General features: G+C 45.3%; 3 protein-coding genes across 9 annotated transcripts in view; 2 read left to right on the forward strand and 1 right to left on the reverse strand.

Annotated features, from left to right (window-relative positions):
* The first annotated feature begins 21 nt into the window (after nt 1-21).
* LOC125328528 (shugoshin 2-like) lies at nt 22-11,663 on the forward strand. Of its 2 annotated transcripts, XM_048309382.1 has the most exons (7): nt 22-259; nt 1,033-1,208; nt 1,474-1,536; nt 2,143-2,237; nt 2,782-3,080; nt 3,687-4,604; nt 11,464-11,663. In XM_048309382.1, the coding sequence occupies exons 1-7, from the start codon at nt 118-120 to the stop codon at nt 11,583-11,585; spliced, it is 1,815 nt and encodes a 604-aa protein (XP_048165339.1). In that variant the 5' UTR covers nt 22-117; the 3' UTR covers nt 11,586-11,663. The 2 variants fall into 2 exon arrangements, with proteins under 2 accessions (XP_048165339.1, XP_048165340.1); XM_048309383.1 differs by lacking the exon at nt 1,474-1,536.
* On the reverse strand, nt 9,820-26,280 carry IDH1 (isocitrate dehydrogenase (NADP(+)) 1). 3 transcript variants are annotated; one of them, XM_048309384.1, is made up of 9 exons: nt 26,177-26,280; nt 23,276-23,403; nt 21,493-21,784; nt 19,281-19,386; nt 16,517-16,694; nt 15,940-16,091; nt 14,726-14,866; nt 12,334-12,496; nt 9,820-11,833 (listed from the first exon to the last, which is right to left on the reverse strand). In XM_048309384.1, exons 2-9 carry the CDS (start codon nt 23,395-23,397, stop codon nt 11,740-11,742), a joined length of 1,248 nt encoding a protein of 415 aa, XP_048165341.1. In that variant the 5' UTR covers nt 23,398-23,403; nt 26,177-26,280; the 3' UTR covers nt 9,820-11,739. The 3 variants fall into 3 exon arrangements, with proteins under 3 accessions (XP_048165341.1, XP_048165342.1, XP_048165343.1); XM_048309385.1 differs by having other exon boundaries at nt 23,276-23,408; nt 26,179-26,263; XM_048309386.1 differs by having other exon boundaries at nt 23,276-23,407; nt 26,187-26,204.
* A 220-nt stretch (nt 26,281-26,500) lies between these two features.
* Nucleotides 26,501-27,261, forward strand: part of PIKFYVE (phosphoinositide kinase, FYVE-type zinc finger containing) — a 65,907-nt gene continuing 65,146 nt past the window's right edge. For 2 of the 4 annotated variants that reach the window (XM_048309179.1, XM_048309180.1), the window contains exon 1: nt 26,987-27,093. The gene's annotated coding sequence lies outside the window, so the exon portion shown is untranslated. Of the gene's footprint in view, nt 26,520-26,986; nt 27,094-27,261 lie in introns of those variants that run through there. The other 2 variants (XM_048309182.1, XM_048309181.1) reach the window with 2 other exon arrangements.

Genomic DNA, 27,261 nt, shown 5'->3' on the forward strand with positions numbered 1-27,261 from the left:
GCGGGGCTGTGCCGGGCCGCGGCGCCGCTTCTCGGTGCAAGTGCAAGCCTTGGCCGGTAAGGGCTTGCGGAAGGGAAATACGGGGACTGACCCTGCTCGGTGTCGCTCTCTTCAGCGATGGCAGCGCGGGAGGCCGCCGAAATGTCCTTCTTCAGTCTGAGCGGCGTGAGAGAGCGGATGCGGGAGAAGAAAAAGGGTGCCTTGAGGACTGCGAAGTTGAATGCCTCGCTTGCATCAAAAATCAAAACGAAAATCATCAGTGAGTGTATTTTGCGTTGCGGTGTGTACAGGGGCTGGCTGCCATGTCAGCTTATAACTGGGCCTTTGGCCGTGGCATCAGGAGTGGGCAGCAGTCCCTTACCAGAGCTCATGTGCTGCTTCTCAGCCGCTTCTCTGCGCGGGAGTTCCTAGTGCATTCAGTGCCCTGCAGATTAGTGCCAAGTGCCACTCAAGGTGCCCAAAGGTGTCTGAAGAATTTTAGAGTATATGCAATCCTGTGCAGAAGCTAGCCCAACTGACTTGTTTTAATGGGGGAAATAATGCAAAGATAGAACAGGAGATAATTTGTACTACCTTGAAAAGCACAGATATTTCCATTACTTTTATTTAATTGTTTTGAAATTGGGAAACAGGGTAGAGGAAAATAGGTTTTTCTCCGATTTTTTGGATGGTGATGAGGACTTACCTGTAGGTAACTTGTTCAAAGCAAGAATCATTTCTTTTTAAACTCAGCACTTGAACCATGCCATCATTCATTAAGAATTGAAGCTTGGTGCCCAAGCATGACCCACTGAGAGTGGAGAGGGTGTCTGAAGTGTTGCATGTTATTACGGAAAATTTTTTCCTGCAGTTTTCTCTGGAGACTTCTATTGCTGGAAGGAAGAATACTGCTGATTTTGTGAGAGGGCTTTTGAGTTGGAGAACTGAATCTGAGGAAGGCTGGTCTGGGAAGAGAAAGAATTATGACGAGGGGAGAAGTATGGATGAGACCTTGGATGCTGATGGTGTGTGATACTGCTCTGTCTCTCACAGACAACTCCTCCACTATGAAAGTCTCCCTAAAGCAGAACAATAAAGCATTGGCTCTGGCCCTCAATGCGGAGAAAGCCAACGCACAGCGGCTCACCCAGGAGAAGATCATCTTACAGAAGGAGGTGAAGCAGTGCCACTTCCAGAACGCTGTGCTGCGGCACAGGCTTTCCTTCCTGGTATGGCACTAACAGTGTGGCTGGCATGGGGAGGGGTGGTAGGCAAGGTGTGCAGCACTAGCATCTCAACTGTGGGAGGATTGAGCTGTTGTTGAACGTCTGAATTCTTGACATATAGAAAAGGTCAACATTCATTTGCTTATTTTTGTTTCCAAGCTGTGTTCTCCCCAGAACAAGCCTTGCTCTGGCTACTAGTATCCTTGTTGGAATAGATGTTTTGATTGAATGTCTTTATGGCTTCTCTCTCTTTATTACCTCAATACAGAATAATATGTTGAAAAAAATGGACAATCTTATGGCTGCAGTTAAGACGGCTGAGCTGCTTGAGGTAAACCATGGGAAAAAGGAGCACACTGTTCTGGGAAGGGGGCTGTGTTTTTCTGTGTCTTTTGCTTTGTGTTGCCTGCTCACTTCAGTGTTGAACGCTTCACCTGTTATTCTTTGGTTGCTTGAGTTGTGCTGGCTACGTCCTTATTTTTAGTTTGGTGTTAAGGATTTCCAGGGTAACTTTTTCTGTAGGAAGAGCTACAGTTTTAAACTGTTTTCCTCTGGATTATTGGCTATATTTTCCAGTAGGCTCTTCTGTTCTGACAGGTTGTGACTTCTTTTCAATTTGTTTTTTAAAGTATTGCCATGGCAGGTTGGGATAGGGAACAGGACACTTTCCCTGTGTCTTGTCTTGTGGGTGGATGGGAAAATATTCCTGCTTCCTAGTCTCAGATTATCTGAACTAGTTTAACTTCGTTCTTAGGCCGTGGAGACACAATCTAATTCTGCTGCAATTTATTCCATAATTTATTCCTTAATGTGAGAGGGTTGGTGGCAGTACTTTACATACTTTCCAGAGAAACTGAGCTTCTGCTGTTTCTGTGCAGGAGGCTGCATGAGGGATTTCAAGAACTTTAAATCACTCTTCTATTTCTCTTCTTTCCAGTTCCATACAAATTCTGCATCCATGTCCAGTGGCCAGAAGAGCAGCATGACTGAAGATAGCTGGGCCGATGATATTGCAGATGGTCAGCTTCTGAGGTGGGCTTTAAAATGATACCACCAAGCTTGTCCTGAATTTCTATATGCTAAACTTCTTGTGTTTTATGTGTGTGCCCAGCTGCCAGTTTTACATGAGCTCTCTACTCTGAACCACCACTGCTTGATGCTTTCCTTTATTCTGCCTTTTTATTGCCACTCCTTGTCCTAATGCTGAATCTGTGCAAAAAGTGGTCTTTTTAATCTCCTTTCTTTGAGACCGTGTTACTTTTAGGCAATTTTCTCTTTGTAGCTGGGGAGCACGGCAAGATTTGCTTGAGTGAGTGAGTGCCATAGCTGGCTACTTTGATGTTTGTGACATAAAAATGCTTAGTAGTCACTTGCTTGTATGATGTAAGCTTGCATTCTGGAAAGATGGTCAGAGCAGCATCTCTTAAAGTATATTTGAAGTCCTGTTTCTCCTTTGTCCAGTCTCCCCTTTGAAGACAGGCCAGTCCTTGGAGCTGCCTACACATGGCCTGTAGTTAGTCTGCTGGATTCCGGGGCCTGTGAAACATAATCCATTGCTATTATTCCTTCTCACCAGGGTTACACAGATACCGATGAGAGTGCCCATTTCCAAGCTACGTGATGCAGAACAGCAAGGTGGCAGCTCCACAGCAGTACTCACATCCTCAGGACAATTTCAGAGACCTGCTTCTAATGCAGGAGAACTTCAGAGATCTGCTTCTAATGAGCCCCTGAAAATTGTGCCCAGTGCCTCCAAAGATACTTTGCCACTGCAGCACAACGAGAAGCCTCAGTTCCATCAGGAAGAGAATGACAAGAAGGTGACTGAAGCAATGGCAACAGAGGAGGCTTTTCCTGACTCTTGCATCTTTGGAGGTAAATTTGCATCTTTTGCTGTTCTTCTGGTAGGACTTTTTGTCTGTACTCAGAAATGCATGAGTGCCATGGCTCTAGTTAGCTCTCAACCACAACTCCAGCAGCTCCCAATGACTGGTAGGAACTACATGCTCCACTGGGGCTGTTATTGCTGGAGTTAGTATACTCCAGAATCAGTGTCTTCAGAGGGATATGTGGCACATTTGCAGTACTTCAAGCTTGTAAATCAGGCTTCTTGAGTAATAGGTACTGAGCTTACATAAGATTTTCAGAGATGTGCGAAGTTGCAGAATCTGACTAGGTGCACAACTGTTTCTTGTGAATTTGCCATATAAATTGTAACTCTTATACAGATCATGAGTGTTCCTAAGTATTACAGCTGGTTAAGGGATCTTGCTTTGAGCTGCCCTTTTGTTCAGAGGGAAGCCAGCTGAACAACTCTGGTACACAGTAAGTTTGGGGAGTCCCTGTAGAGACAAAATCATGCTTTTTCTATGCTGTGGATTTGTGACAGTGTATGGAGCAAGGCTTTTAGTGGTATGGGGAAAGATGGCGTTTACCTGCTTCATTTCTCAGCCTTAGAAAAGAAATTTTTCTTTCCAACAGAGGTCTTGTGCACTACTGAACAAAATCTCGACAATTTGCCAGCACTTGCCTGGGAAGGTCATACTCTTTCATATGAGGCTGATGAGATGGCAAAAGATTTGTTTGATCATCTGTCAAAAGGGCATGTTACTCAGAGGAGAAAGCGTTCCACCCTGTTTGCTACAAGCACTCCATCTTCTGGTCTGGATATCTTCCCACATGGCAGTTCCACTCAGGCAGCTGGGGATAGTACTGCACAGGACAACAGCAGCTCCAGCAAGAACAACACACAGCAGCAGCTGAGATCTCCCAGTCCCCCGGCTTCACCTACTCAAACTGCTGTTATTTCTCATAGAAACTCTGTGGGTAAAGAGACTTTCTGTGAGCAGCTACAGACAAAAGAAATGGGGTGTGGTGTTGAAACAGACCCCAGCTATAGCCAAGTCCCTGAGTTTGTTCCTGTAAAGGTTAAAAGCAAAGGTAGTTGTAAAACTGGAGAGAAAAAGACTGTTAAAAAAGCAAGAACAGGAAAAAAGAAAACAACTGCAATTAAAAACAATGCAGAAAGTAGTCCTGATAGATCTCAAGGTGAAGAATGTGCTCAAAATGCAAAGAAGCTTCTTAAGCCAAAAGTTGCAACATGTTGTAGTGAGACTGAAGTCTGTGAGATGGGGCAGAAGGCGTGTGTGGGGACTTTTGGCAGGAAGAATAGAGACTGTAGTGTGGAGCACCATTCCCACTGTCCTGATGGAGTCCAAAACTTTGGAAGTACATATGTGGTGAATCCAGCACAGCTGCAGAGTCTTGAAAGTGTTGACTTAATGCAACAGGTTAAGAAGGGACCTATCTTTGAGATGCAAAGTATGGAGAGCTTGCTCAAACCCCCAGCTCATACCTTCTCAAGTCATGAAGGTCCCTCAGGTGATTCCAGTCTACAAAATTCTACACAATTCTCAAGTGTGAGCAGAAAGAGCATCAGACAGAAAGCCAACAGAAAAACTAGGGTAATTGGGCAAAGAGATGATTCTGATGAGGAGTATCTGCCACACTGTGTGATAATACCAGAGGCCAAAGTTGAAGAACGGCCTAAAAGAAGCCAAACAAGCAGGAAGACTGTCAGGGAAAGCAATTGTGATCAGAGAAATGAAGTTGATATTTTTAGTCCCTGTATAGATGTTCAAGGAGTAGCTAATGAGAGCACAAAGGATTTGCCAGGTAATCTTAAACCACGCAGGAAAACTTACATTGTCCATCCTTTGGATCTCGCAGGAAACTTGGGTTGTTTCCAGACAGAATTTGAAGGGGATGAAAATGTGCCTCCCAGGTCTGTTCCTGAGAGCAAAGGCAGCAAAATCCCCAGAGCTGCTAAGAGCAATCAAAAGAGCAATAAAAAACAGACAGGCGGCCTTAAAGAAAAAGGGCAAGGTGAAGTTGACAACAACATGAATGCTTTGAAAAAAGAAGCCTCTTGCAAACCCAAGTCTCCGAGGAAGAGGAGTAACTCTCCACCACCAGAGACCGATTCCCTGGCCAGAAAAAGTCATGGTGCCAAGGTTCTCATTGGAAGTTCCACAGAACTTGCATCCAAGCAAACAGTCGTGATGGGGAAGTTTTCCTGCATTACACATCTGCTGTCTGAGCCAGATGCTTTCCTGGAGGAGCAGCTACCTGAGACATCACTTGCAGATAGTCTTACTGACCTTTCACACAGTCTTGAATCCTCCTATGTGACCAGTTCTGCAGTTCTGCCTGTCAGCTCCAGACTTACAGAAGTACCAGTTTCCAAGAGCTTAAGTACTGAGGGCAACAGAATGCCAGCAAAATCCCCTGTTTGGTCAAAAAACTCCCTGATATTTGAAGAAAAGACTGCAGAGAAAACACCCGGGGAAAGGAACCAAGTCCAGTCAAGTTCTTGGAGGTCACCTTCACAGGAACCTGGTAGGTGGTAAGCTGGGGAAGGTACTTGTGTTTTGAGATGAGGGCAAAAAATCCATGGAGCAAGCACTTATATTTTCCTTCCTCTCCTCTCTTTTTTCAGAGTTAAAGATCAGTCTCCAGTACACCATTTATTCTTCCACTTGTGCTGGCCAGTCATTTCTGTAGCTGCATTTGCTTCTAGTTTATCAGCATTCCTATGAGAATTTCTGTCCACTTGTCCATGTGTAGATATTGGCACAAGACTAGCAGCATGTGCTGCATCTTGTTTTAGCACTCTTGTTATCTACAGGGCATACCTATTAATTTAGAAAATTAAGTACTCAAGCAGTTGAAAAGTCTCATTTGATGCTGACCCTGCCTACTAGAGTCAGTCAGTATTATTGGGACACAAAATATCAAGACGATGACAAATTTTTGGTCCAGAATGCTGCAAGGTGTCAGACTTCATACCTCTAGGTGATATCTTCACTGGAAATGAACCAGGAGCCAACCTAAGTTATTTTGGTTGTGTTTTTTTTTTTTGTTTGTTTTTAAAAAGGATTTGGAGGGTGTATCCCTGGGCTAGTAAGATGACAGTTAAACACCTTTTGGGGAGTTTGCTGTTAATGGATGCTCTGTAAAGAGAGTAGTTTTGTGAGGTTTTTCTTTCTGTAGCTGTTGACAAACTGGAGTGGGCTGTACTTTGTAGTGAGGGAGGGTTCTCCTGCCCTTCTCCTTTTGGCTGACTCTACTTGGAAAGGTGCAGTGACCACTGGCATGATCCTGGGTCTTGCTGGAAGTTGGTAGGTTGCTGGTAGGTTGGTTGTGTGCCATAAGCTTGCTGTCTCGTCCAGGCTGTAAGCTCCTGGGCATTACAGCTATCAAATAGAGTTTTTATATCATTTTTCTACTACACCAGGGACCATGATACTATCAGTATTAGTGATCTGTATTTTTTCACTGAGGGACCTAATTTGATTTATGAGCTGAGATTTTTGAGGACCACGTCTGGTATTTTTGGATTAAAATGGTCTCCTGAGTTTAGTGGGAATATGATTGGATTCTGGACTGTGCACGTTCAGAGAAACCTTTCTATTTGACAGCTGTTACTTCTTAGGATATCTGGAAATTATTTGGAATCACTTTGATCAAACCATGTGAATGTCTCCCTTTGCAGATATCAGGCCACTGCGGGACTTGAACAGTGCCAGGGTTGTGTCTTACTCCAGCTCGGAGGAAGCATCAGGGTGCTCATCCAGGCGGAAACGGAAGCCAACCTGCTACAAAGAGCCACCAATCAATAGGTTGGGCTTTAAATGATTCCTTCCAAAGTCTGTTCCCATGCTGCAACCCCTGCTCTGCTCTCATATACTCACTCTCCAGGGCTGGACCCTCTGTTGCTTTGTTTAAAGTTCTTCTTACCCTTTGTGTTCTGTGACCCTCCTCTTCTAACACTGTGTTATTCCAGAATTCTGCATCAGCATGCACGGATGTTTAGGCTTCTGGTAACAAGCTATCATAGATGTTATTTTACTTGTTGAAATGAGCCCACCTCTTGGCAGACTGCATCTGTGGTACTCCAGTGCTAATGAGGCAATAGCACAAGGATAAAATACAGGCTAAATAAAGACAGCTCAGCAAAAGCCCTGATTTCATTTACATTCTGTGACGACTAAAATTTTACACACCTGAGTAATACTTTCCTCCTGAGAGCAGGCTGTATCTAAGTTCACTAGCAGATATGGTACCTAAACAAATAGCTGCATCTTTTCCTTAAGAAACTGTAGATTCAGCACATCCAATGGCTATTGCACAGAATCACGTGCTCCTAAAATGACGACTTTGTTGTTATGTTACTGGGTGTGTTTTTCCCTGAAAAGTGTCAGTTTGAACTTTCTGTGAATAGCTGGTTATATTGTGTCAGAAGGTACTCTGTACTGGACAAGAAACAAACTGTACTACTTAATCATCTTATGAGGAAGCACTACAGTAAAATCAGAAACTTTAGGGACTAAAATACATGTATTCAAGGCACACTTGATGTTTCAGTGTAATCCTTTTGGTTCTGCAGGAAACTGAGGCAGGGTGACCCATTTACAGACACGGAGTTCCTCCACTCTCCTCTCTACAAAAGAAAAAAGAAGCCTGTCAAAGCCAAGGGAATGGCCAAGAAGATGAAAGAGGACAAAGAACAGCTTCCTGAAGGATATCCCACTGCCAATGCAGTCAACAGAAATGAATCAGGATTAGAATAGTGGTTGAAAGGCAGCTCCCAAGATCCTAGAAGCTTGTGTGTTTAGCCACAAGGCTACAACTTTGAATGCAGAGGCACGAGCAAAGATGGAGGTGACTGACCAGGCAGTTGAACTATTCCAATTAAGGCAACCCAAGGACCAATTCAACAAATTTAGCCTTGTAACGTGGATTTCTTCTGTTTTGAAATCTTTGGGACTCATGGGGTGGGGAAAGTGGTTGACACAAACTGATGGATGTGTGTTTTAATGATGAACATGGCCCTTATGTGCTGTATGATTAGCCACTTGCTATCTTCTGTTTCCTTCCTGTTCTCTCCCCCTGTCTGCCAGGGAGGAGTAAAGCTCTCTGCAGCAGAAGATGAGCCCTATACCAACCAACATTAAGGAATATTTGAAACACAGGGAGCTTAGGACCAGACCTAAGCATGTTTTGTCTCAAATGTTCTGAGTATTGCTACAGGAAAGGTGATTGGAGGAGAGGGTCCCGTGGGACAGAGCTGTTTAAAAACATCTCCCCCTTTTCCTATCACTTCTTGCCCCTTCAGCCTTCTTGTAGCCCCTTGAGGTAGTGGAAGATGTGATAAGGTCTCCTTGGCACCTTCTGTTTTCCAGGCTGAACAACCCCAACTCTCTCAGCCTGTCTTCATAGGAGAGAGGTACTTCAGCCCTCTGAACAACATTGTGTCCCTCCTCTGGCTTTGCTCCAACAGGTCCATGTCCCTCTTAAGCTGGGAATCACAGAGCTGGACACAGTACTCCAGATGGGGTCAGTTGTGTTTCAGGAAATCCTGTACTCTTCCATTGCAGACTGAGCACCTACTGGCTTCCAGCACTTGCTTTTTTTAGGGTCTACTGGTGTAACTTTGAAGGTTATTGATTCTAAATGTTTGAGAGAATAGTGGGGAAAAGAAGAAATCAGACTGGTAGTAAAAGGGAAGGAAATGTGCCCCTTTGGAAGCAGGAAAAGTGTTTCCTCTTTGTGGTGGAGCAGGGAGAGGGCTGCTCTTTTCTTCTGACCATACTTACTGCTTCTCCTCAGCACTTCAACAACATCCAGCAGTTCATGAGGATAGGCTGAGTCTTGCTGTACTTGCTGTACTCAGAGCACTCCAGAAGATGGAAACTTCATTAGTAGAGGGAAAATAGTGTCATCTGCAGTCAGGTAAATGCTACTACTAGCTTACATTTAAGCTGTACTGTTAGGTTATTAAAACTAGGAAACAAAAAGCCCAAGATTTAAAAATGCCCTCTTATTTATTTGTTCAGTTTTCTGGAAGTTACCATGCTTTCTCTGGTACTCTGTAACTCTGGAAGCCAGGTAGGAGCTAGTAAATAACCGGGAATTTGTTAAAGGTGCTGTTGTATTAGAACCTGCTTGTGTTGACCCACTGATGACAGAAGCCAGGCAGGAACACAGATCTCCAACTGTTCCCAGTAATTGTTTTGATTGCCTCTGTGGGTCAGAAATGGGACTTTTTCCAGCTGCACTTATGTGCTTGTGCTAATAACAGAATAATAGACTGTAGTTGTTCATATTGAAGGTACAGAGACAGCTGCTAGCAGTTACAGAGCTGTGCTTCAAACACATGTTAATACTAGCTGCCTTAGTCTTAACATTGGTACCTCTATCCTAATCACCACCTGTATAGTAGTCAGTTGGAGGGGGAGAGTTTGTTCATGTGTAACCAGTTTGTTTTGCTGAGCGATGATGTATCAGTTTATATTACTCCTCAAATAAAACTTCAATACAAGTGGTATCTTTGAATTTTTGTACATTACCTGATGCTTACCATGACACTACACATCACAGCTTTCCCTGGGCCAGAACAAATTAAAACTCTTAAGAAGGGACATATTTTGTGTTTATATCACATTCCAGCAGTTTGTCCCAGTGTGTACTGGACCGTGCTGAAAGCTACTGGCATCTCTCTCTGAGGCAGGATTTCCCCATACCTGCTAATCACACAAAGGAATGACACAAAGAATGTTAGTTGGCTTTTATTTTAGTCTGAATTAAAAATATTCCTTAAAAATAAAACCCAACACACAACCATGGATGGAATAAGTTTTCACAGTCATGATCTGACTTGCTGTAAGACAACAAGGGTAAGTAATAGCCCAAACAATTGGAGAAAAGTTTGCACCTTTATGAAGTGTGGGGTGAGGGAAGAGGTTAACAGTTCCTATGCTTCACATCCAGTCAGAAGGAGCATAACTAAATGCACGGCCTGCATTTAGACACTGCAGCATGGCTTTGGTAGGCTCTTAGCCTATGAGGCTTGTTTCCAGCATTTACTAAGTGCTACTCAAATGCTACAGTCCTGACTGTAGCAATGGAACCAAATCCCTTGGTATCAGGATACTGTGCTCTGGTTGGCACTAAGATAAATTCAGGAGGGCTGCAGTAGAGCAGGCATAGCCCTCAGCTCACACTCACTGGGAAGTACTGGAGAGAGGAGGACGGTTCTCATTTCTAAGGTCTGTTGGGCAGTAGGTCACCACTGGTTTGACCAGAGTTGTGACACAAACTGGCTTTTAGACTGAGGAAGAGATAAACATCAAAGTCATGGACAGAAACCTCAGGTCTGCTGTGAACAAAATTAGGAATCCAGCCCCATGCCAAGCTTTTATAAAATTCATCTGCTTAGCAAAAGTAGGGCTTAGCCCAGCAGCTCAAAGGGTTTCAGAAAACATAATTTTCTAAAAATTGAAAAAGTGTCTATGTTTATTTTTATCTAGTGTTTGAAATGTTACACAACAAAGCATGATACAGAGCCACTTATACGAGCAATGATAGAAAATCCAGGTACGTGTTGTCTCCGATATCCTACAGTTCCCATTAATGCTCCTAATTCATTCTTTGATGGGGGCACTTGTATTTCTTCTAATTCCTTTAAAGTGTCTGGAGGAATTACTGCCACTGCCTGCATCTACCAAGTACTGAAAAATTTTGTTTCTTTACTTCATCCTTGACATTTTTCAGGCAAAATTTCAATTTCTTCTTAATGTAATGCTTCCCATATTGCTGCTGCTTCTCCCACCTTTTCATGGGAACCTCCTTCAATTAGAGTATCATCTATATATTGGTACAGTTTCACATCTAGGGGGAGTGAGACTGACTAAAAATTCAGCAAGATTGAGCAATCATGGGTGAATGTTTGTACCCTGGAGGGAGCCTATTAAACTAAAACTGATGAGAAAACAACTGCTAAAAAAACCAAGAACAGGAAAAAAGAAAACAACTGCAATTAAAAACAATGCAGAAAGTAGTCCTGATAGATCTCAAGGTGAAGAATGTGCTCAAAATGCAAAGAAGCTTCAGCCAAAAGTTGCAAGTGAGACTGAAGTCTGTGAGATGGGGCAGAAGGCGTGTGTGGGGACTTTTGGCAGGAAGAATAGAGACTGTAGTGTGGAGCACCATTCCCACTGTCCTGATGGAGTCCAAAACTTTGGAAGTACATATGTGGTGAATCCAGCACAGCTGCAGAGTCTTGAAAGTGTTGACTTAATGCAACAGGTTAAGAAGGGACCTATCTTTGAGATGCAAAGTATGGAGAGCTTGCTCAAACCCCCAGCTCATACCTTCTCAAGTCATGAAGGTCCCTCAGGTGATTCCAGTCTACAAAATTCACTTTTCTTGAGGAAAGAGACTTCAAGTGCCTGTGCTTTGCAAGATGACTCAAGTGTGAGCAGAAAGAGCATCAGACAGAAAATCAAGAGAAAAATGAGTAATTGGGCAAAGAGATGATTCTGATAGGAAGTATCTACCAGTGTGATAATATCGGAGGGTCAAAGCTGAAGAACAGCCTAAAAGAAGCACAACAAAGTACGATACAGTGCCACTTATACCCTGGTGTAAGTGGGAGACACTTTGCTAGAGGAGCTTGAGTAGGACCCATGCCTTAAGCCTTGGGCAGAGAGGCCAGCTTCCGCTTCAAGTTTTCAGCAAGTTTGTCCATGAACTCAAAGGTGTTCAGGTAATCAGAGCGTGTGACACTGGCAGGGGAAACAAAACAAGATAGACATTAGTTGTACAGACTCTCAAATAATCAAAGCAGGGGAAGACTGTTCAAAGAACTTTATGTCTTCCCTCTAAAACCAAAATAGTTCTCTCCTACTCATCAGGCTGGGGTTTATTTGCCAAAAGGCTCCAGGGAAGAGGTAGCCAGGTGATATTTTTCATTTATGTAGGTCTTCTTCATTTATTAGGATCTGGCCAACATAGCTAGATTGTCATAAAAAAAAAATCTTTGCAGTTCCTACTTTACTTTTTTCCCCATTCATTCAGTACAATAGCAGAGAGAGAGCAATCTGGACTAAGCTGCTTGGGTCAGGAAGTGTCTCATGTTCTGTTTGTACAGCACTGGGAACGGGTAAGCTCTGTGAGACAGACTCCTGTTCTTTACCGTACTAAAATAATGTTCCAGCAGATGCTCTTCAGAACCACCAAGTAAAACAGCCTCCTCTAAGCGTAGCTGGTTATTTCATACACTTACTTAGGCAGGCCTTTGATGCAGGCAGCAAGGTCCTTTGTCATGAAGCCAGATTCAATGGTCTCAATGCAGACTTCTTCCAGGGCAACTGCAAAGTTCCTGAGGCTAGTGTTGTTGTCTAACTTAGCTCGGTGAGCGAGGCCTCTTGTCCATGCAAAGATGGAGGCTGAGAGAGAACACTAGGTTATTCTATCCTTCTAGAACTTCCTGAAAGTTGCTCTAAATCATCATGTGGAACAATAATTGGATTTTTTAATATCAATAAAACTGAAAGCAGATGGAAAAAAAAAGATAGAAAATCTAGTATGGGAAAGAGAACACTTATCTTCTTCTAGGTATCCTCTGCCTTTCATCCAACTCTAAAAAAAAAGCAGACCTCAGAAACTACTCACCGCCTCCAGTAATCTATGCACGTCATTGTATTTTCCTCCTGCCCAAGTCAGAAGGAATGACACATGGTAGGACTCTGTAGTTACACAGAACCTTGGAATAGAAGGGTGCAGTCTGTTTCCTTATACTACATTATGCTCTGGTCTCTATGCAAATTTAGAGGATTCCTTCCCTCATGTCCCATTCCAAGCGCACTTACACTTTGAGTGTGTACATGGCTTGGGGTGTGGTTGGGTCTTCTGAACCATCAGAAAGAGGAGTAAAATAAAAAACAACCAACCTAAACCTTAAGGCCTTGTATAAATCAATACACCAATAAACCAATAAGCCAATTGTTTCCTGAAGAGTGAGTGCATACCTCAAAGCTAGGTTAGGCCTAGCTTATCCCTTGCACCCACTCCATTCCAGCCTGTTTTTTGCTTTAGGCTGTGTCTGTAGAGGCCCAGAGAAGCTGGCTTAAGTCACAGGAGGGACTGTGGGGGTGTATTCCCTTGCCTCCCTCAGGCCACACTGTGATCTGAGAAATGCTCGTTAGGCCTTGGCCTTGACAAACCACACCTGGACTATGCCCTTCTCAAGCTTGTCAGAAACCCAAGAACTAGCGGTGTCTAGTGAGCACATTTTTTTAATGAACAGCCTTTGAAAGGTATTTTTCTTGCTTGAAAAACAACCCAAGTTGAATAATATTTTTGTTACTGAACTTTCAAAGAAAGTCATTGACTTGAGTTGCTGCCAGGATGGAAAACTACTATGACTAAAGCCCACTCTCTTGCGACCCCATAAACAGTGATTCAAAGTGAGACCCCTTGAGCTCTTGACTGTAAGGAGCTAATGCATACTACACCCTACTCTCTAACAACCCTTTAAACAGCAGCCCACAGTGAGATCTTTTGGAGCTCTTCATTTCCAGAAGATCCACATGGAATCACAGAATAGTCCGAGTTGCAAGGGACACAGAAGGATCATCGAGTCCAACTCTTAGGTGAATGGTCCACATAGGGATTGAACCCACAACCGTGGTGTTATTAGCACCATGCTCTGACCAACTGAACTCATCTCAAGAAAAGGGACTAATGTGTGTGCCTCAAACACTGATAAATGGATGGCTGTGGAGCCAAGCACAGACTGTTGGTACTGACATGCCATGAGAAAGAACAAGATTTGACTGGAGAAGGGGGGCCAGGTGGAGACAGGAGAGCATTTTTCTGTGAGGAAGAACCACAACACAGTACAGCGCAAGCACAAGAATGAGTGGCAGGAAGTGGGCATGGCGTATAGGTGGGGATTGAGACCAAAGACCCCAAAAGCCCTCTGACCCATTTCCAGACAGGCCTGAAAGAATGGACTGCACTTGATGACTAATCTACACAGAAAGCAAGAAACCTGTCCATAAAAAGGTACCCTCCCCCCACCCCAAGCCCAGGTGGTGCCCCCAGGGCCCTGGACATCTCATCAGCCAGACCAATGCAGCTGGATCGCCACTTACCAGCACTGAAAACAGGACTGGCATCCCCTCAGATAGATCAATGCTGTAACCAGGATTGGTGATCTCTTTTTCTCTCTCATTTATCCTCTTTTTCTTTAATTCTCTCTTTTTTTCTCTTTTTCTCTTTTCCTTTCTTACTTTAATTCATCTTTCCCTCTTTAATTCCTCTCTTCCCTTTCACCCTGCCCCTTTATCCAAAACCCACTGCAGTGTGCTTATATTGTAGATCAGGGACGAACACAGCAATTTCCATGCCAAGTGTGTAGCTTACTAATTTACTTTCTGATTGTTTGCAGACCCTCTGACTTTTGTAGTTTTTTTTGACCAATGAGCATTTAAGAACCTTAGGTGCTTCCTTCCCCTTAAGGGTTGTCACAGTCTCGAGAAGAAAAATGCATTACGAACTGCAAGTTTCACCACTCATTGGTGCAACTGTCTGCAGAAAGGGTACAGATGTTCTTACTCTAAACTTGTTCTTTCATGTGTAGAGATGATGAAGGGCAGTGAAAAGCAGCTCACCAATGGGGTTAGTGGATGTTTCTTGGCCTTTCTGGTGCATGCGGTAGTGACGAGTAACTGTCCCATGAGCAGCTTCTGCTTCAACAGTCTTGCCATCAGGGCAGATCAGCACGCTGGTCATCATCCCCAGAGAGCCATAGCCTACAGAATACAAGTTTCAAAAGTTCAGTGTCTCCTTTGGACAGCTCCGTCAAATTCCCCTTAATCTCCCCATCCTACAGTTCCCCTACATCCTCCCACTGACGTGAAAGTCCTGAACAGCACGGTTACAGTAGTGCTTCTGCAACCAACTGGCAAGTCCCTACAGACTGAAATAACAGTTCATCTGAACAAGAAGTGCTACTGAACCATGAGATATACATACACAGACATTCTGCACCATTTAAAGAGAATTAGTACTGTCACCTAATTTGCTGGACAGATTTCTACTGAAAATGTACAGTAAGAGAACAGTAAGTGTTGCTTGTCTTCCACACAGGGTGATAACAAACCAACTTATTATCAAGAGCATCTGCTCTTGTGAGAGGAACCAGCAGCTTCTGATATTGGACATTCACACCACTTCTAACCCTATAGGTTTCAGAGACCTGCATCTTTGAAAGCTGCTTTGTTTAGTAGTCCAACACACATCCTTGTTCTGTGGGAGGCAGTTTAGTGGCATTACTTCAGAAAGAGCATATTACATAAAGCCACACATCTCATCCTGTGGAATTCTGTATCTGTATTTGTTTTGGCAACAGGCACCTTGGTTATATGGGATTTTGATCAAGCACTACAAACATGTAAAGTTAAACATACCAATCTCTCTCTTTACACCTGACAGGTAGCTTTAGGTCCTGAAGGTTTTCTTACTGATCTATAGAGCACCTTCCCTCACACTCATCAGCAGTCAGCTTAACTCAAGCCGTCAGTGAGACAGAAACCAGCTGTATAGATACTGTCCATTAGAATAGAAAGCCTACCAGCTATCATGCTGGTAGGAACTTCACTCCTGCAAATAAATACAACTACAGAGTCTACATTCAATAGATTTTCTTGTAAAAGCAAAATCAGAATTTTTTTGAGTGCCTGATACCTCCATCACTGGCCACAGATTTGAAATACAAATTCTGACACCCAACACCACCTCCTGGGCCATTCCATAAGATGTGACAGAAGGACACAAGAGACTACCACTAAGCCTACTTCAGAGTGGCACAGGAAGCACCTCATACCTTGTGCAACAGAGTCAGACTGCACATCCCCATCATAGTTCTTGCAGGCCCAGACAAAGCCTCCTTCAGACTTCAGGGCCTGAGCAACCATGTCGTCAATGAGCCTGTGCTCATACCATATCTTTTTGGCTTCAAACTGGGACTTGTATTCTCTGGGAAACAAAAAACAAAACACCTTTGTCATATAAACAGGGATTGCAGAGTTTGTGCATACAGAGGTGCAAAGAGATAAGACCAAAACCAACAAAAAAATCACATTCTCTTTACTCTTTTTTCCCTTGTCTGCTTTGCTAGGCTACAGCATGGCTGCTTCAGAGTCACAGAGGCACCCACAGAGAATCTGTAACTCTATTAGAAGAGATGGACACCACAGCCACATTTAGCAGAGCTTTCAACATTGAGTACTATGCTTTCAACATTGAGTACTATACTACAGGACAAGGGACGCTGTGATAGAGACGGCATCCCTGGTGCCCTCAAAGTGTTGCTGAAGGTCTGAAAAAGCAACTCACAAGGCTGGAGGGGATGTTCCTGCCGCAGACTTATGCATTGCAGTAGGAAGTACACAAGTAATTACCTGTCATAGATCTCCTGGAAGATGTCTTTGAAGCGGCCATCATATCTCTTCAGAATGGTGTTCTTGGTGCTCATGTAGAGGGGCCAGCCTTTAGACAGTGCCATTTGGAAGGAACTGTGGGCAAAATCCTTTATAGACTGGTCAAGATTGTACATTCCCATGGCTACGCCACCACAGCCTGTTAGTGGAGGAAGAACAGATAGGAATCAACTAGATTTAGTTTTAGTTAAGAATTTTATTCTCCCCGTAGCAGACTTTGGCTGGCAGGTAGGCTGGTGCTCTCCCCATGTGTTTTAATCTAGTTCTCAATTTAAGGCTGGTTCTTTCAGGAGAAGATTTGCTTTGCACTATCAGCTCAAAGCTCCAGCAGTTCTGTGACACATGGATAGGAAGGTGGTTTTGTTTTACAGTAAGTACATCTTAATAATGTGATCTAATCCCTCTAAGAAGTTTTGTTCTAATCCAGCCTAAGCAGCAAAACTGTGACAGAAGCGAGTGTGCTTGAACTCCTACTAGCCATTTAAGTAATACAGTCTTCTTCTATCAAAGCAGAAGGTAGCAGTTTGGAGCAGGAGGTCTCAGTCAAAGCCAGAAATGGATGTGCTCACACCTTAAATGCTTTGCACCTTCAGAACTAACTCCAGCAGTCAAAGACTACTTTGCCTAGCTCAGGTAAACAAGACTCTGCATGAATTCCTGCATTTTTTTCAGCACATGTGGGGCCTACCCTGCAGCTTTGATCCACCCACTCAGGCTCACGTCTAGCAAGTTGTGGGAAAAACGTGCCAGTTGTGTGGGTGCTCAGGCAAGTCCTGAGAAGGCTCTGAGGAACTAAAAACATTCACACGACTTAGACTGTGTTAGGCAGATGTGTTAGAAGCACAAATGGAAGCGTGCTGAACTTGCAGCCCAGCTGCAAGAAGCACTCAGATCATGGAAGAGGATGATTGTGGGTGAAAGCAGGGTCTAGAGCTTCATGAGAAAGCTTTGTCATTTTCAGAGCACAGCTCTGTGTTTCTAGTGAAAAGCAGATACCAAGTACTTAATTTTAAGCAGCTCACTACCACCATCTATCTAGTTTTTGTACAATACTCTATCAGGGATCTTTGCTCTGGAAACAACCCAGACTTTTTAAAAATACCTTTCCTAATATCCATTTGTCCTTACCTCCTGGTGGTTGTTACTACATGGACATACATGCAGAATGAACAGGGGAAGCCAGAGGAGGTTTATCTGCTTGCCAAGACAGCAATGTAATTTAAAGTTGATACTGACAGAGAATGAAATTCCTGTTGTTACCAGTGAAAATACATGTTGTCCCTGTACCTTCCCTACGGAGTCAAGGACAGTACAGGGTGTGATCAGCTACAGAGACTGTGTCCTCAGGAGCCATGATTTCATGGTTGCTGGATGACAGCTCTAAGTTTTATTCAAAGAGCTATTTTCATACATGTAAAAAAAAAAAATCTTTATTGCAATCATACAACCCTACTGCCTACTAAAAATCTCTTGATTCAGTGTCAAGGTTGAACATATTAGTACAGCAAAAAGACAACCTTCCCTTAATCATTTGGGAGACATGCTGGGCACAACAGTTATCCATGGGGAGGACAGTTCCCCAGAGCAACAGCAGTAATCTGTCATCTTTGCACTTCCTTGCTTTCTGCTCGCTGATGCAACGCAGAGCAGCAAATCAGACTGGCAGCTGGATGGCCGCCCATCTTCAACACAGGCTCACCAGCCACCTATCAAATGAAAACAGATTAGGACTGGCAGTGAAGCAGGTGAACTCCAGATGAAAGGATATGCCAGAAGAGATGGTAGAGATATAGGCTCTTACGAGCAAGAATGCCAGAGAAATCAAGTATTACAAATGAGGGTCATACGTCAATCTTGGTATCTGTTTGCCAAACCAACTGCACACAAACAAGGATGCTGTGGTTTACATGGACTTCATTTTTTTTGTAGCTAAAACTAAAACACTGCACACTCACAAAGAGATCACCATAAGACTTAAAATCCTGAACCCTTTGAGCAATGATAGACAAGAGAGATAACCTATATTATGTTTTCCTGAATCCTGCCCCTAGAGAAAAGAGCCTGAGTGCTGGCAACATATGTGTAACTGCTTCCATGCAACAAAGCCCACCAATGTCAGGAGTCCTCCTGAGCCTAGCAATGTCTGCAACCAGCACAGCAATAGGGATAGGAGGGACACCAAAACCTCCGGGACTGCATCTGTTAAAAGTTACAGCCTACGCAGTCAGGAGCATCCTTGTAAAATCTTCTTTCCACCTTACAAGAGTAAGTGTTAATTCTCATTTCTACTGAGCAAATAAAAAGACTGCTTCATAAAGAAGGGCAAAAACTGCAAAGGTATACAGAGATCAGTAAGACAAACTAAACCCAGAAAAAAATTACACATGAATTGTTCTCAAACGTAGCTCCCCTTAGGTCAGGCCTCGTTTTACATAGCAAGTTTGCCTCTGATTAGAGAGAAAAACATACATGCTGCTACCAGAGTCATGATGTAAAGAGCATGACAGGTGGCCAGTCTAATATGATTGTATTCTTGATCTGCCTCTTTGATCCCAGAGGGTTTCAAGGAGCTTTCAGCACTTGACAAATAAATGAAGAAAACCCAAGCTTTCTCCCCCACTTTACCTCAAAACCATATCTTACCATCAAATAGATCTGACTGATAATTCAAGGTTGAATTAAATCCAAAATAGTAGTTTTAATCACTACTTAGAGAAATACCTACTTTCAAAGTTATGGACCAGATATGTGACTGGTTTGCCTCCATCTGTGGGAGTGTAGGTCATCTCCACTTTTCCAGGCCCAGGTATCACAAAATCAGTTGCTCTGTACTGTTAAAAAAAAAAAAAAATTGCCACGATGATTTTATCTATCAGGAAGAGAGAACCATAAAAGACAGCCCTCATTTGGGAGGGCAGGGTACAGAAAAGCAGTCGTACTAAAAACCCCATTAAGTAGACTTTTTATTCAGCCAGATGGTCATTGGATTATTTTACTACAGATTAGAAAGACAGGAGTCACAGAATCACTTAGGTTGGAAAAGACTCCTAAGATCATCAAGTCCAACAGTTAACCCAGCCAGCACTGCCAAGTGCACCACTAAACTGTGTCCTTAAGTAGTCAAGAGTCTGCCTGTTTCAGAAGCCATCCTTCCACAGATCCTTGGGCCCCATCAACTGGCAGAGTATGTACTTTTGCAGATACACTGAAGTTTTAAAGTGCAGATTATTTAGACCGTTGTGTGGTTGCTGGGTAGAAAGGCTCCCCTCTCTGCCTCAAAAAAGCCACTCATTACAACTGCTGATCTCTTAAGTAACAGGGAATCACACATCATACAAGATGACATTTGAAAGGCCAACCTGTAGAATGAGTCTTTGAAGTTAAAAACTTCAAGTATTTAAATGATGTCTCATCTTCCCAGTTGCTCTGAACAGTATTGTATGAAGTCACATTTCCTTGAAATTTGTTATTATTTTTCATGTAGTTTTCCTCCTACCAAGAGAATCTGTTCCCTGAGCTGTTCTGAAGTGTCTCGCTCCTATGTCCTTTGTATGTTCTTATATTGTTCCTTTCACTTTAATCTCATACTTTGGCAGGGTTTCAATCCTTCCCCTTTAATCCATTGTTTTCTATTATTATTTTGACCTTCTTAATTATTCACAACCTTTAAGGATGCTGAATCTCATTCTTTTCTAGTGTCAGGGTTCTGCAATTATTTTCCTCTTGAAAATTTATTATTTTACCTTCCTATCCCAGGTAATCTAATGACTTGCCCTCAGTTTGCAGGTTTACCCATCTATTTAAGCACTTGGCTTTTCTAGACGACTTTTCTTTTGCCATGTTTGGTTGCTTTACAGCATATGATTGCCCACGGACAACAGTATGACTGATTCTTGTCTTCCAGGCTACCCAAAGGGCACAACACTGAGAACCATTCCAGGGTTCTCGAGAGCCCTGTACTACCACTGTCAGGAGAGCTCTGATAAATGATGTTTCCCTACTTCTGTACCACAGCCTGATGTGCCCAGTTCAGATACCAACTCTGCAGGTATGCTGTGCAAGTTTAAGCAGCAGACCACAGTAAAAAAAAAAAAAAATTAAAAAAAATAGAACAAAACCACACCCCCATACAGAAGGCTGTGGATGCTAAAAAGCAGGAGCAGAGGAATTTTCCAGCTGCTGAAGCATTTGTGAAGTTTTTCCTTTCTCATGCTTTAGCTGAGAAACAGTGAAAGACTTCTGCAAACTAACTCTCTATCTTGTACCTGCAAGGTCTTGTTTTGGTTCACTGAAGAAAATATTTTGAAATAGGCATTGTAGCATTCAGCCAATCACTCTGGGAGGTGTAGGGTCAAGCACCCAATAACGTAATTTCGCTATTGCGAACCAAGTTATATAAACGAGGTGATAATTAATTAAATAATCCCATTCATCCTGGACCTGAATTCGTGTCATGATTTTCACCGTCCCTGGGGACAACAGCGACAGAAGGCAATTTTGCCCACTTCTAGAAATCACTCACTTGTACCCACTTTTGCTGTGAGCAACATTTTACACCAGAAAGTCCTACAAAGTAAGAAGGTGGGCTGTGTAAAGGATATTTTCTAAAAATGTTCTTATGTAGGGAAGAGGGTTCTAGGAGAGGTGATGCACAATATCTTAGCAGAGTTAAGTGTCTAAGTACAGGCCTATCTAATCCAAGCACAGGCCTCTGAATGCTGTTTATACAGTGACACTGTTCAAGGAAGAGAGGCATGAACCAGGCTCTCCCACACTTGCCAGTTGCAGTACAAACAAAGTGCTAGCAAGTATGTGCTCCCAGGTGGAATGCAAGGAACAGAGCAGAAGCACAGGGATGTCTATGTCTTTGGAGCTCTGTACCAGTCAGGAATAAGCCTGTTGAGACAAAAAGAGGTGTAAACACTGAAATGACTCACTTGATCCCCATAAGCGTGACGGCCGATGACAATGGGTTTCACCCATCCAGACACCAGCCGGGGAATGTTCTTGCAGATAATAGCCTCTCTGAAGACAGTGCCACCTAGGATGTTTCTAATTGTGCCATTGGGAGACTTCCACATCTGCTTCAACTTGAACTCCTCCACTCTCTTCTCATCAGGAGTGATGGTTGCACACTTTATGCCCACATTGTATTTCTTTATGGCTTCAGCAGCTTCCACGGTTACTTTATCATTTGTAGCATCACGATGCTCAATGCCCAAGTCATAGCTGTAACAAACCCACAGACACAGTCAGGACTGCCCAGGACATTTCTTTGTGTTCAAAAGGAAAGAAACAAGACCCCATATGTGCTTGAGAGTGTAGTTGCAGCATTCTGCCACAACTGAAGTTATCCCTCTTCCAGAGCAAATGCTGGAAGAAAACAGACTTACACAGTGACACTTCTCCTGTTAGGGGAGGTTGGTAGGAGATTGGAGAAAGGAGAGCTTCAGTTTATGCTTCAGGTTTTCTGCCAGCATGGGACAGTATCTCCTCTGCCTTGCCTTTTGAGCTTCCTGCAATGGCAGCTTTCAGTTGAGGATTCAAATTGTATGGAGCAGCAAAATACCCAGATGAATATGAGCCTTTATTTCAAACCTCTTGTGCTGAGGGTTCTGGCTTCCTTCATGTACTGAGCACATGAAGCTACACTAGGCTTTAAAAACCACTTTGACAATGGACCCACAATCCCGCTCTGGCAGCAAAACTGCCAATATTCCCTTCAAACATCAGAGGAAGGTCATTTCCATACTCACTGTTTTAATAGCTTTTGGAGAACAATGGGTGCCCAGCATGGAACAGCCCTGAAGCACAGCCAGCTGTACATGAATCTAGCCATTGTGCTGGCTCAGCCAGGGGTTTGCTTGCCCTCCTCCCACCCCTCTTTGAAAAGGGATGCTCTCCAGACTGTGTGCATGTATTATGCTGCTGGGTTCCTGTCTGCTTGGTTCCCAACACCAGCAAGCAGAAAGCCTGATGTAGGTGGCATACAAATGTCTCCAGCAGCAGGGGAGGAGGTCAGACTTGTGGGTTTAACTGTGGCAGATACCACTGAAGGCCTCTGTCCACATGGCTAGGAGCAATGTAGCTGGATGCTTCTCTAACAGTTGTAGCTCGGTGGCCAGAAAGGGAAGAGATTATTTGTTCTGCTTGGCCATATGCTGTAGACAGCATGTCCCTTTTGCTGTACCCAGCTGCTAGTATTTGTTTTTTTTTTTCCCAGAAGGGAGTATAGGAGCCCAGCCTAGGTTCAGGGAGTAATTGCAACAGTTAGCTCAAATCATCAGCAACAGAGCTCAGGCTTACAGCCATCAGGGCAGAGTCCGTGCCCTACAACCACCCTTTTGTCCTCTGGGCAGATGGTCAAACAGGCATGGCAAGAAGCCATAAGCCTACTCAGGGGTTCACAGATGCTAGGCTTCAAGTCAGGGAGTGGCTGAAACACCCCATGTTTCTAATTGTTTAGGCTGCAGGGAGTCACGCAGACTGCCCAGGTGCTGGAAACCCAAGACACAGGAGATCAAAATACAGGCTGTGTCTCTGAGAGACTTTCTTAAAAGCACAGTACAGGAAAAAAGCTAACTCTCAATTCAGCATTCACTGCTCACTGCTGTGAGGAATCCTGGAGGGGATGCTTCCGGCGCTAAGTGAAACTCCATCAATGCCTAATGACACAAGCAAATTGCAGTATAAAGTAGCTGACTGTCAAAGAGCCATTACCTGTGTAAATCCAGATCTACATAAGGAAAAATCAGCTTTTCTTTAATCAGCTCCCAGATGACTCGTGTCATTTCATCTCCTTGCATCTCCACAACGGAGCCTCCATGGATTTTTTTAGACATCTTGAACTGCAATAGACATAAAAAAACCCCAACCTAAGTTAAAAGCTACCAATACATGTATCCTGATTTTTACAACATAACTAGGTAAGGCACTAATATAGCACACAGGATGTCTCCAAAAAGTCTTGAAAATAACCCCAGTTTACCCTTAGTTTCATGTTAAATGGTATTTTCCTTAAAGCTCCAGCTCCTAGGGAGATGTATGTGAGGATAAAAAGAAAGCTTAATATCTGAGAATTAAGGGCATGGGCTTTAATTATGGCTGTATGAAAGAATTTGAAAACACAACCAAATTCTTCCCCCAAATTCCACAGAAATAGATGAGCACTGTTTACTTTTAGATGTCATGAGTTCTAGTCCAGTTGCCTGTTTCTCCACCTTTTCCTGAAAATCAGGGGTTAATGGACATGATTACAATGACCGCTCACACTGCTGAAACCATTAAGATTAATATATTGTCAGCTTCTTTATTAGCTTTGTCCCCCAGGAAGGAAGGAAACAGGTAGGAAAATCCAAGGGCTACACATCAAGAGTATTTTCTCGTGGAAAGCTTTATTTCCACAGTAAAATAAATACTGGACAAATTTGTTTGCTGTAGGGAACAGAAGTTTCCCAAGATATTTGTGAACAAAGCCTCCAAAAAATAAACTTGAACTCTGCCCTTCTATTTGCACTTAGTTTTTTTGTCAAGAAAACTTCACAAGCCACTGAACTGCTCTAACAGTGCCCTGCTTTCCAACAGCCACAGCTTGTCGGGTCTTGGCTCCTATTATGCAAGAGCTATGACTTGGCAAGTTCCTCCTTCCAGACAGTCCTGTTCTTGTGTTCAGCTGCTGGGATACTACAGTGAGATAGCAACCTTGTACCCGAGGCTGCAGTCGCACAGAGACCAAGGGTCATGAATGACTTGATCCAGATTGAAGAGTTCTACTGTACACACACAATCTGTTCATCTAGACCAAGTCCTTCAGAGGTGCAAGGCTTGCAAAGCAAGGGCCTCACATTACAAGCATGTTGGGAGACTGTCCCAGGGTTCCAATTTTCTTTTTTTTTTTTTTATAAAGTACCTTGTGCTGCATTTCCAAAATCCAATCTATTAAACAATTTTAGTCTGGGAAAAGAATAAACTTCCTAAGCTATGTTCATGGGATCAAGCTTTTGCAAACCTTTTAAAGAGCAAAAGCTAAAAACAAAAAAAACCAACCAAACAAAAAAAACAAACAAAAAAAGGAAACAAACAAAAAAACCCCAACAACCAAAAAACGCCCAAAACAAAACCACCCCAAAACAAAACCCACCCAAAAAACAACACAACCCTCTCCCCCAAAGAATTAAAATTTAAAAAATAAAATAAGATTGTGCTACTGGGACTCAGTTTAAAAGATAAACTACTTCAGGCACTTCTATCCCTAACACAGATAGTACTTTGGCTTATAGTGGGCCTCTCTAATCCTCATGGAGAACTTGAACTTCACATGACCACACTCTATCTGAACTCAGTTAATTTATACAAGTACTTTGAACCCAATTTTCAATTGTGACTATCTAAATAAAAAAGGTCTGTATCACAGCCCATGGCCTAGACACAGAACTACAGTCTGATTCATTTAAGTAAAAATGTAGACATGCACAAACCCACAAAACACTGCTTGTTTTGTGGTTTGGTTCTACTTAACTAAGACAAATCAAACTATGTCAGCTATGGCAATAGGTTTGGCTTCAGAACTAATCGATGCTGCTGTCATGCAGAGGACACAGAGGTAGGTGAGACACACCTCCACTGGGATTCATCTCCACTGGTTGGAAACAGCAGCTTCTTCAACGACTCTGACGGCATCCAACATGTTTATCTGATCATGGCCCCGGTACTTTTCTCCTCCTCAGGCAGCATTGTCCCCAGTTTCTCTATGATCTGGGGCAGTACTGCAGTAGCATCGCTCTTCTGCACACCAGTCAACATGCCATGAGGCTCCTCTAGAGAGCACACATTCCCCAGAGTTCAACTCTGCCACTCTGATTTTATACTGAACTGCCAAAATCCAGCAAGGTCTTTCTCCTACGGCAGCTCTTCATTAAATACACTTAACCCAGGCACACAGCCAAGGCAACTTAGAAGAAACGGTGTATTTCCAAACACCCCTTGGTCCCGAGGAAGGGCTCGGGGCCTACAGGCAATAATTAACTATTGCAACAAGTCCGTAACTCCGGCGTACAGCAGATCTCCCTGGAGGAGACAGCTCGCAGGGGGCGCGGAGCGGGTCCCTGGCACTAACCGAGCTCTCGCCCGCACTTGTTTTTCGGCCGTTCTCTCCCCTGACAAGGCGATCTCGTGGCACAGGGGGGATTCGCCCACCGGGCCGCGGGCAGCAGCCGCCGCCACGGCCGAGGCTGAAATCCCGGCACTGCCACGGCCGTGCCTGGGGCCGCTTCCCCTCGCGGGTGGGGACACGCGGGGGGCCCCGAGCCCGGCCCGCGCTGGGGACACCACAGAATACGGGGAGACCCCAGGACTGCGTGAGGAGACAGCCCAGCCCAGGACAGGGAGGGCGATCCCGGGGTGCAGCACCCTCAGCTCCCGAGGCGCCTCACCGACACTAGCGGCGGGCGGGAGGCGGCCGCGGGGTCCCGCCCGCACTGACGGAGAAAAGCCCTTAAACACAATCCCGCCCCTGGGAGCCCCGCTGCGGGTCGGGGGCACCGCGCCCGAGAGAGGAAGGACAAAGGGTGCTGTGCGGCCGTCGAACCCGCGGCGCGCAGGGGCGGTGCCGATCCCCTTTACCTGCGGCGGCGGCGGCCCCGGTCCCGTTCCGTTCCGTGCAGCGCTGCGGGCGCGATGCGGGGCCGGGCCGAGCGCGGGGTCCTTTATGTGGCCGCGCCCCCGCCCCGCCCGGCCCCGCCGCCGCGGCGCCCCCTGCTGGCCGCGCCCCCCGCTGGCCGCGCCCGGCCCCTCCCCCCGGCGGCGGCGCGAGGCCGCCAGGGGGCGCGAGGCTGGCGCGGGGCCAGCAACCGGGCCCGCCCGGGTCTCGCGCGCCGGTGTCCCCGTGCGAGGGGCCCGCGGCAGCTCGGACCGCGCCGCCGCCGTTCCGGGGCGGGCCCGTTCCGCGCTGTGGCACCCCCGCGCAGTGAGTGTCCGCCGGCACAGGGAACCCGCTGGCGCGAGGGGGGCCGGGCGTGCCCCAGGGAGAGCTCCGCAGCCCAGCCCAGGGATGCGGTACCCACAGCGCGCAAGGGCTCGTCTGCTGGCGCTGAGGCGGCGGTGTCGACACCACGGCCCCGGAGCAGCCGCACTGTCCGCCCTGAGGGGCAGGAGCGGGCACCTCTCTGGGGCCGGGGCGAGGCGGGGAGCGTGACCGGCGCGGAACCTCGGGGCGGGAATAGAAGAGAAGGGAATATTAATGAAATATAGTGTACTATGACTTCCCCGGGGACACACCGGCTCTCCGCACACCCAACGACCCCCGAAGCAGCAGCCAGGGTGTGCCGCGCACGGGCGGAGCAGCCGAGAAGGGCCGCGGGGCGGGGCCGGGCGCTGCCGGCGGGTGGAGTGCGAGGAGCTTCGATTGGCGATGCCTGGGCGGGGAACGGCGCGGTCGGCGGGCGGTTGGTCGGGGCTGGCGGCGTTGCCGGGCCGGGCGGTGAAGGAAGAGCGGCGGTGCCGCCCCAGCACCGGCACCGCCGCCGAGGACAGGGCAGCAGGTGAGCACAGCCCCCGGGGCCGCGCCGCGCCGCACTGCCGGGACCGCTCTGTGGCCCCCTTGCTGCGCGAGCCTTCTCCGGGCTGCCCGGGCCCGCCCCTGGTAGCGGCTGGCGGCGGCTCTCCGGGGGTCGCTTCCCCCCGCTTCCTCCCCGTCCCGTCGCAGGTGA

This window comes from Corvus hawaiiensis, chromosome 7 (assembly GCF_020740725.1).
Source record: "Corvus hawaiiensis isolate bCorHaw1 chromosome 7, bCorHaw1.pri.cur, whole genome shotgun sequence".
Lineage (NCBI taxonomy): Eukaryota > Metazoa > Chordata > Aves > Passeriformes > Corvidae > Corvus > Corvus hawaiiensis.

Coding starts and splice junctions, on each gene's coding strand:
- LOC125328528 (XM_048309382.1), top strand. CDS start 118: ATGGCAGCGCGGGAGGCCGCCGAAATGTCCTTCTTCAGTCTGAGCGGC. Junction 260..1,032: donor AATCAAAACGAAAATCATCA/GTGAGTGTATTT, acceptor TGTCTCTCACAG/ACAACTCCTCCACTATGAAA. Junction 1,537..2,142: donor AGACGGCTGAGCTGCTTGAG/GTAAACCATGGG, acceptor TCTTCTTTCCAG/TTCCATACAAATTCTGCATC.
- IDH1 (XM_048309384.1), bottom strand. CDS start 23,397: ATGTCTAAAAAAATCCATGGAGGCTCCGTTGTGGAGATGCAAGGAGAT. Junction 12,497..14,725: donor AACATCCACTAACCCCATTG/GTGAGCTGCTTT, acceptor GTTCTCTCTCAG/CCTCCATCTTTGCATGGACA. Junction 11,834..12,333: donor TGCATCAAAGGCCTGCCTAA/GTAAGTGTATGA, acceptor TTCCCCTGCCAG/TGTCACACGCTCTGATTACC.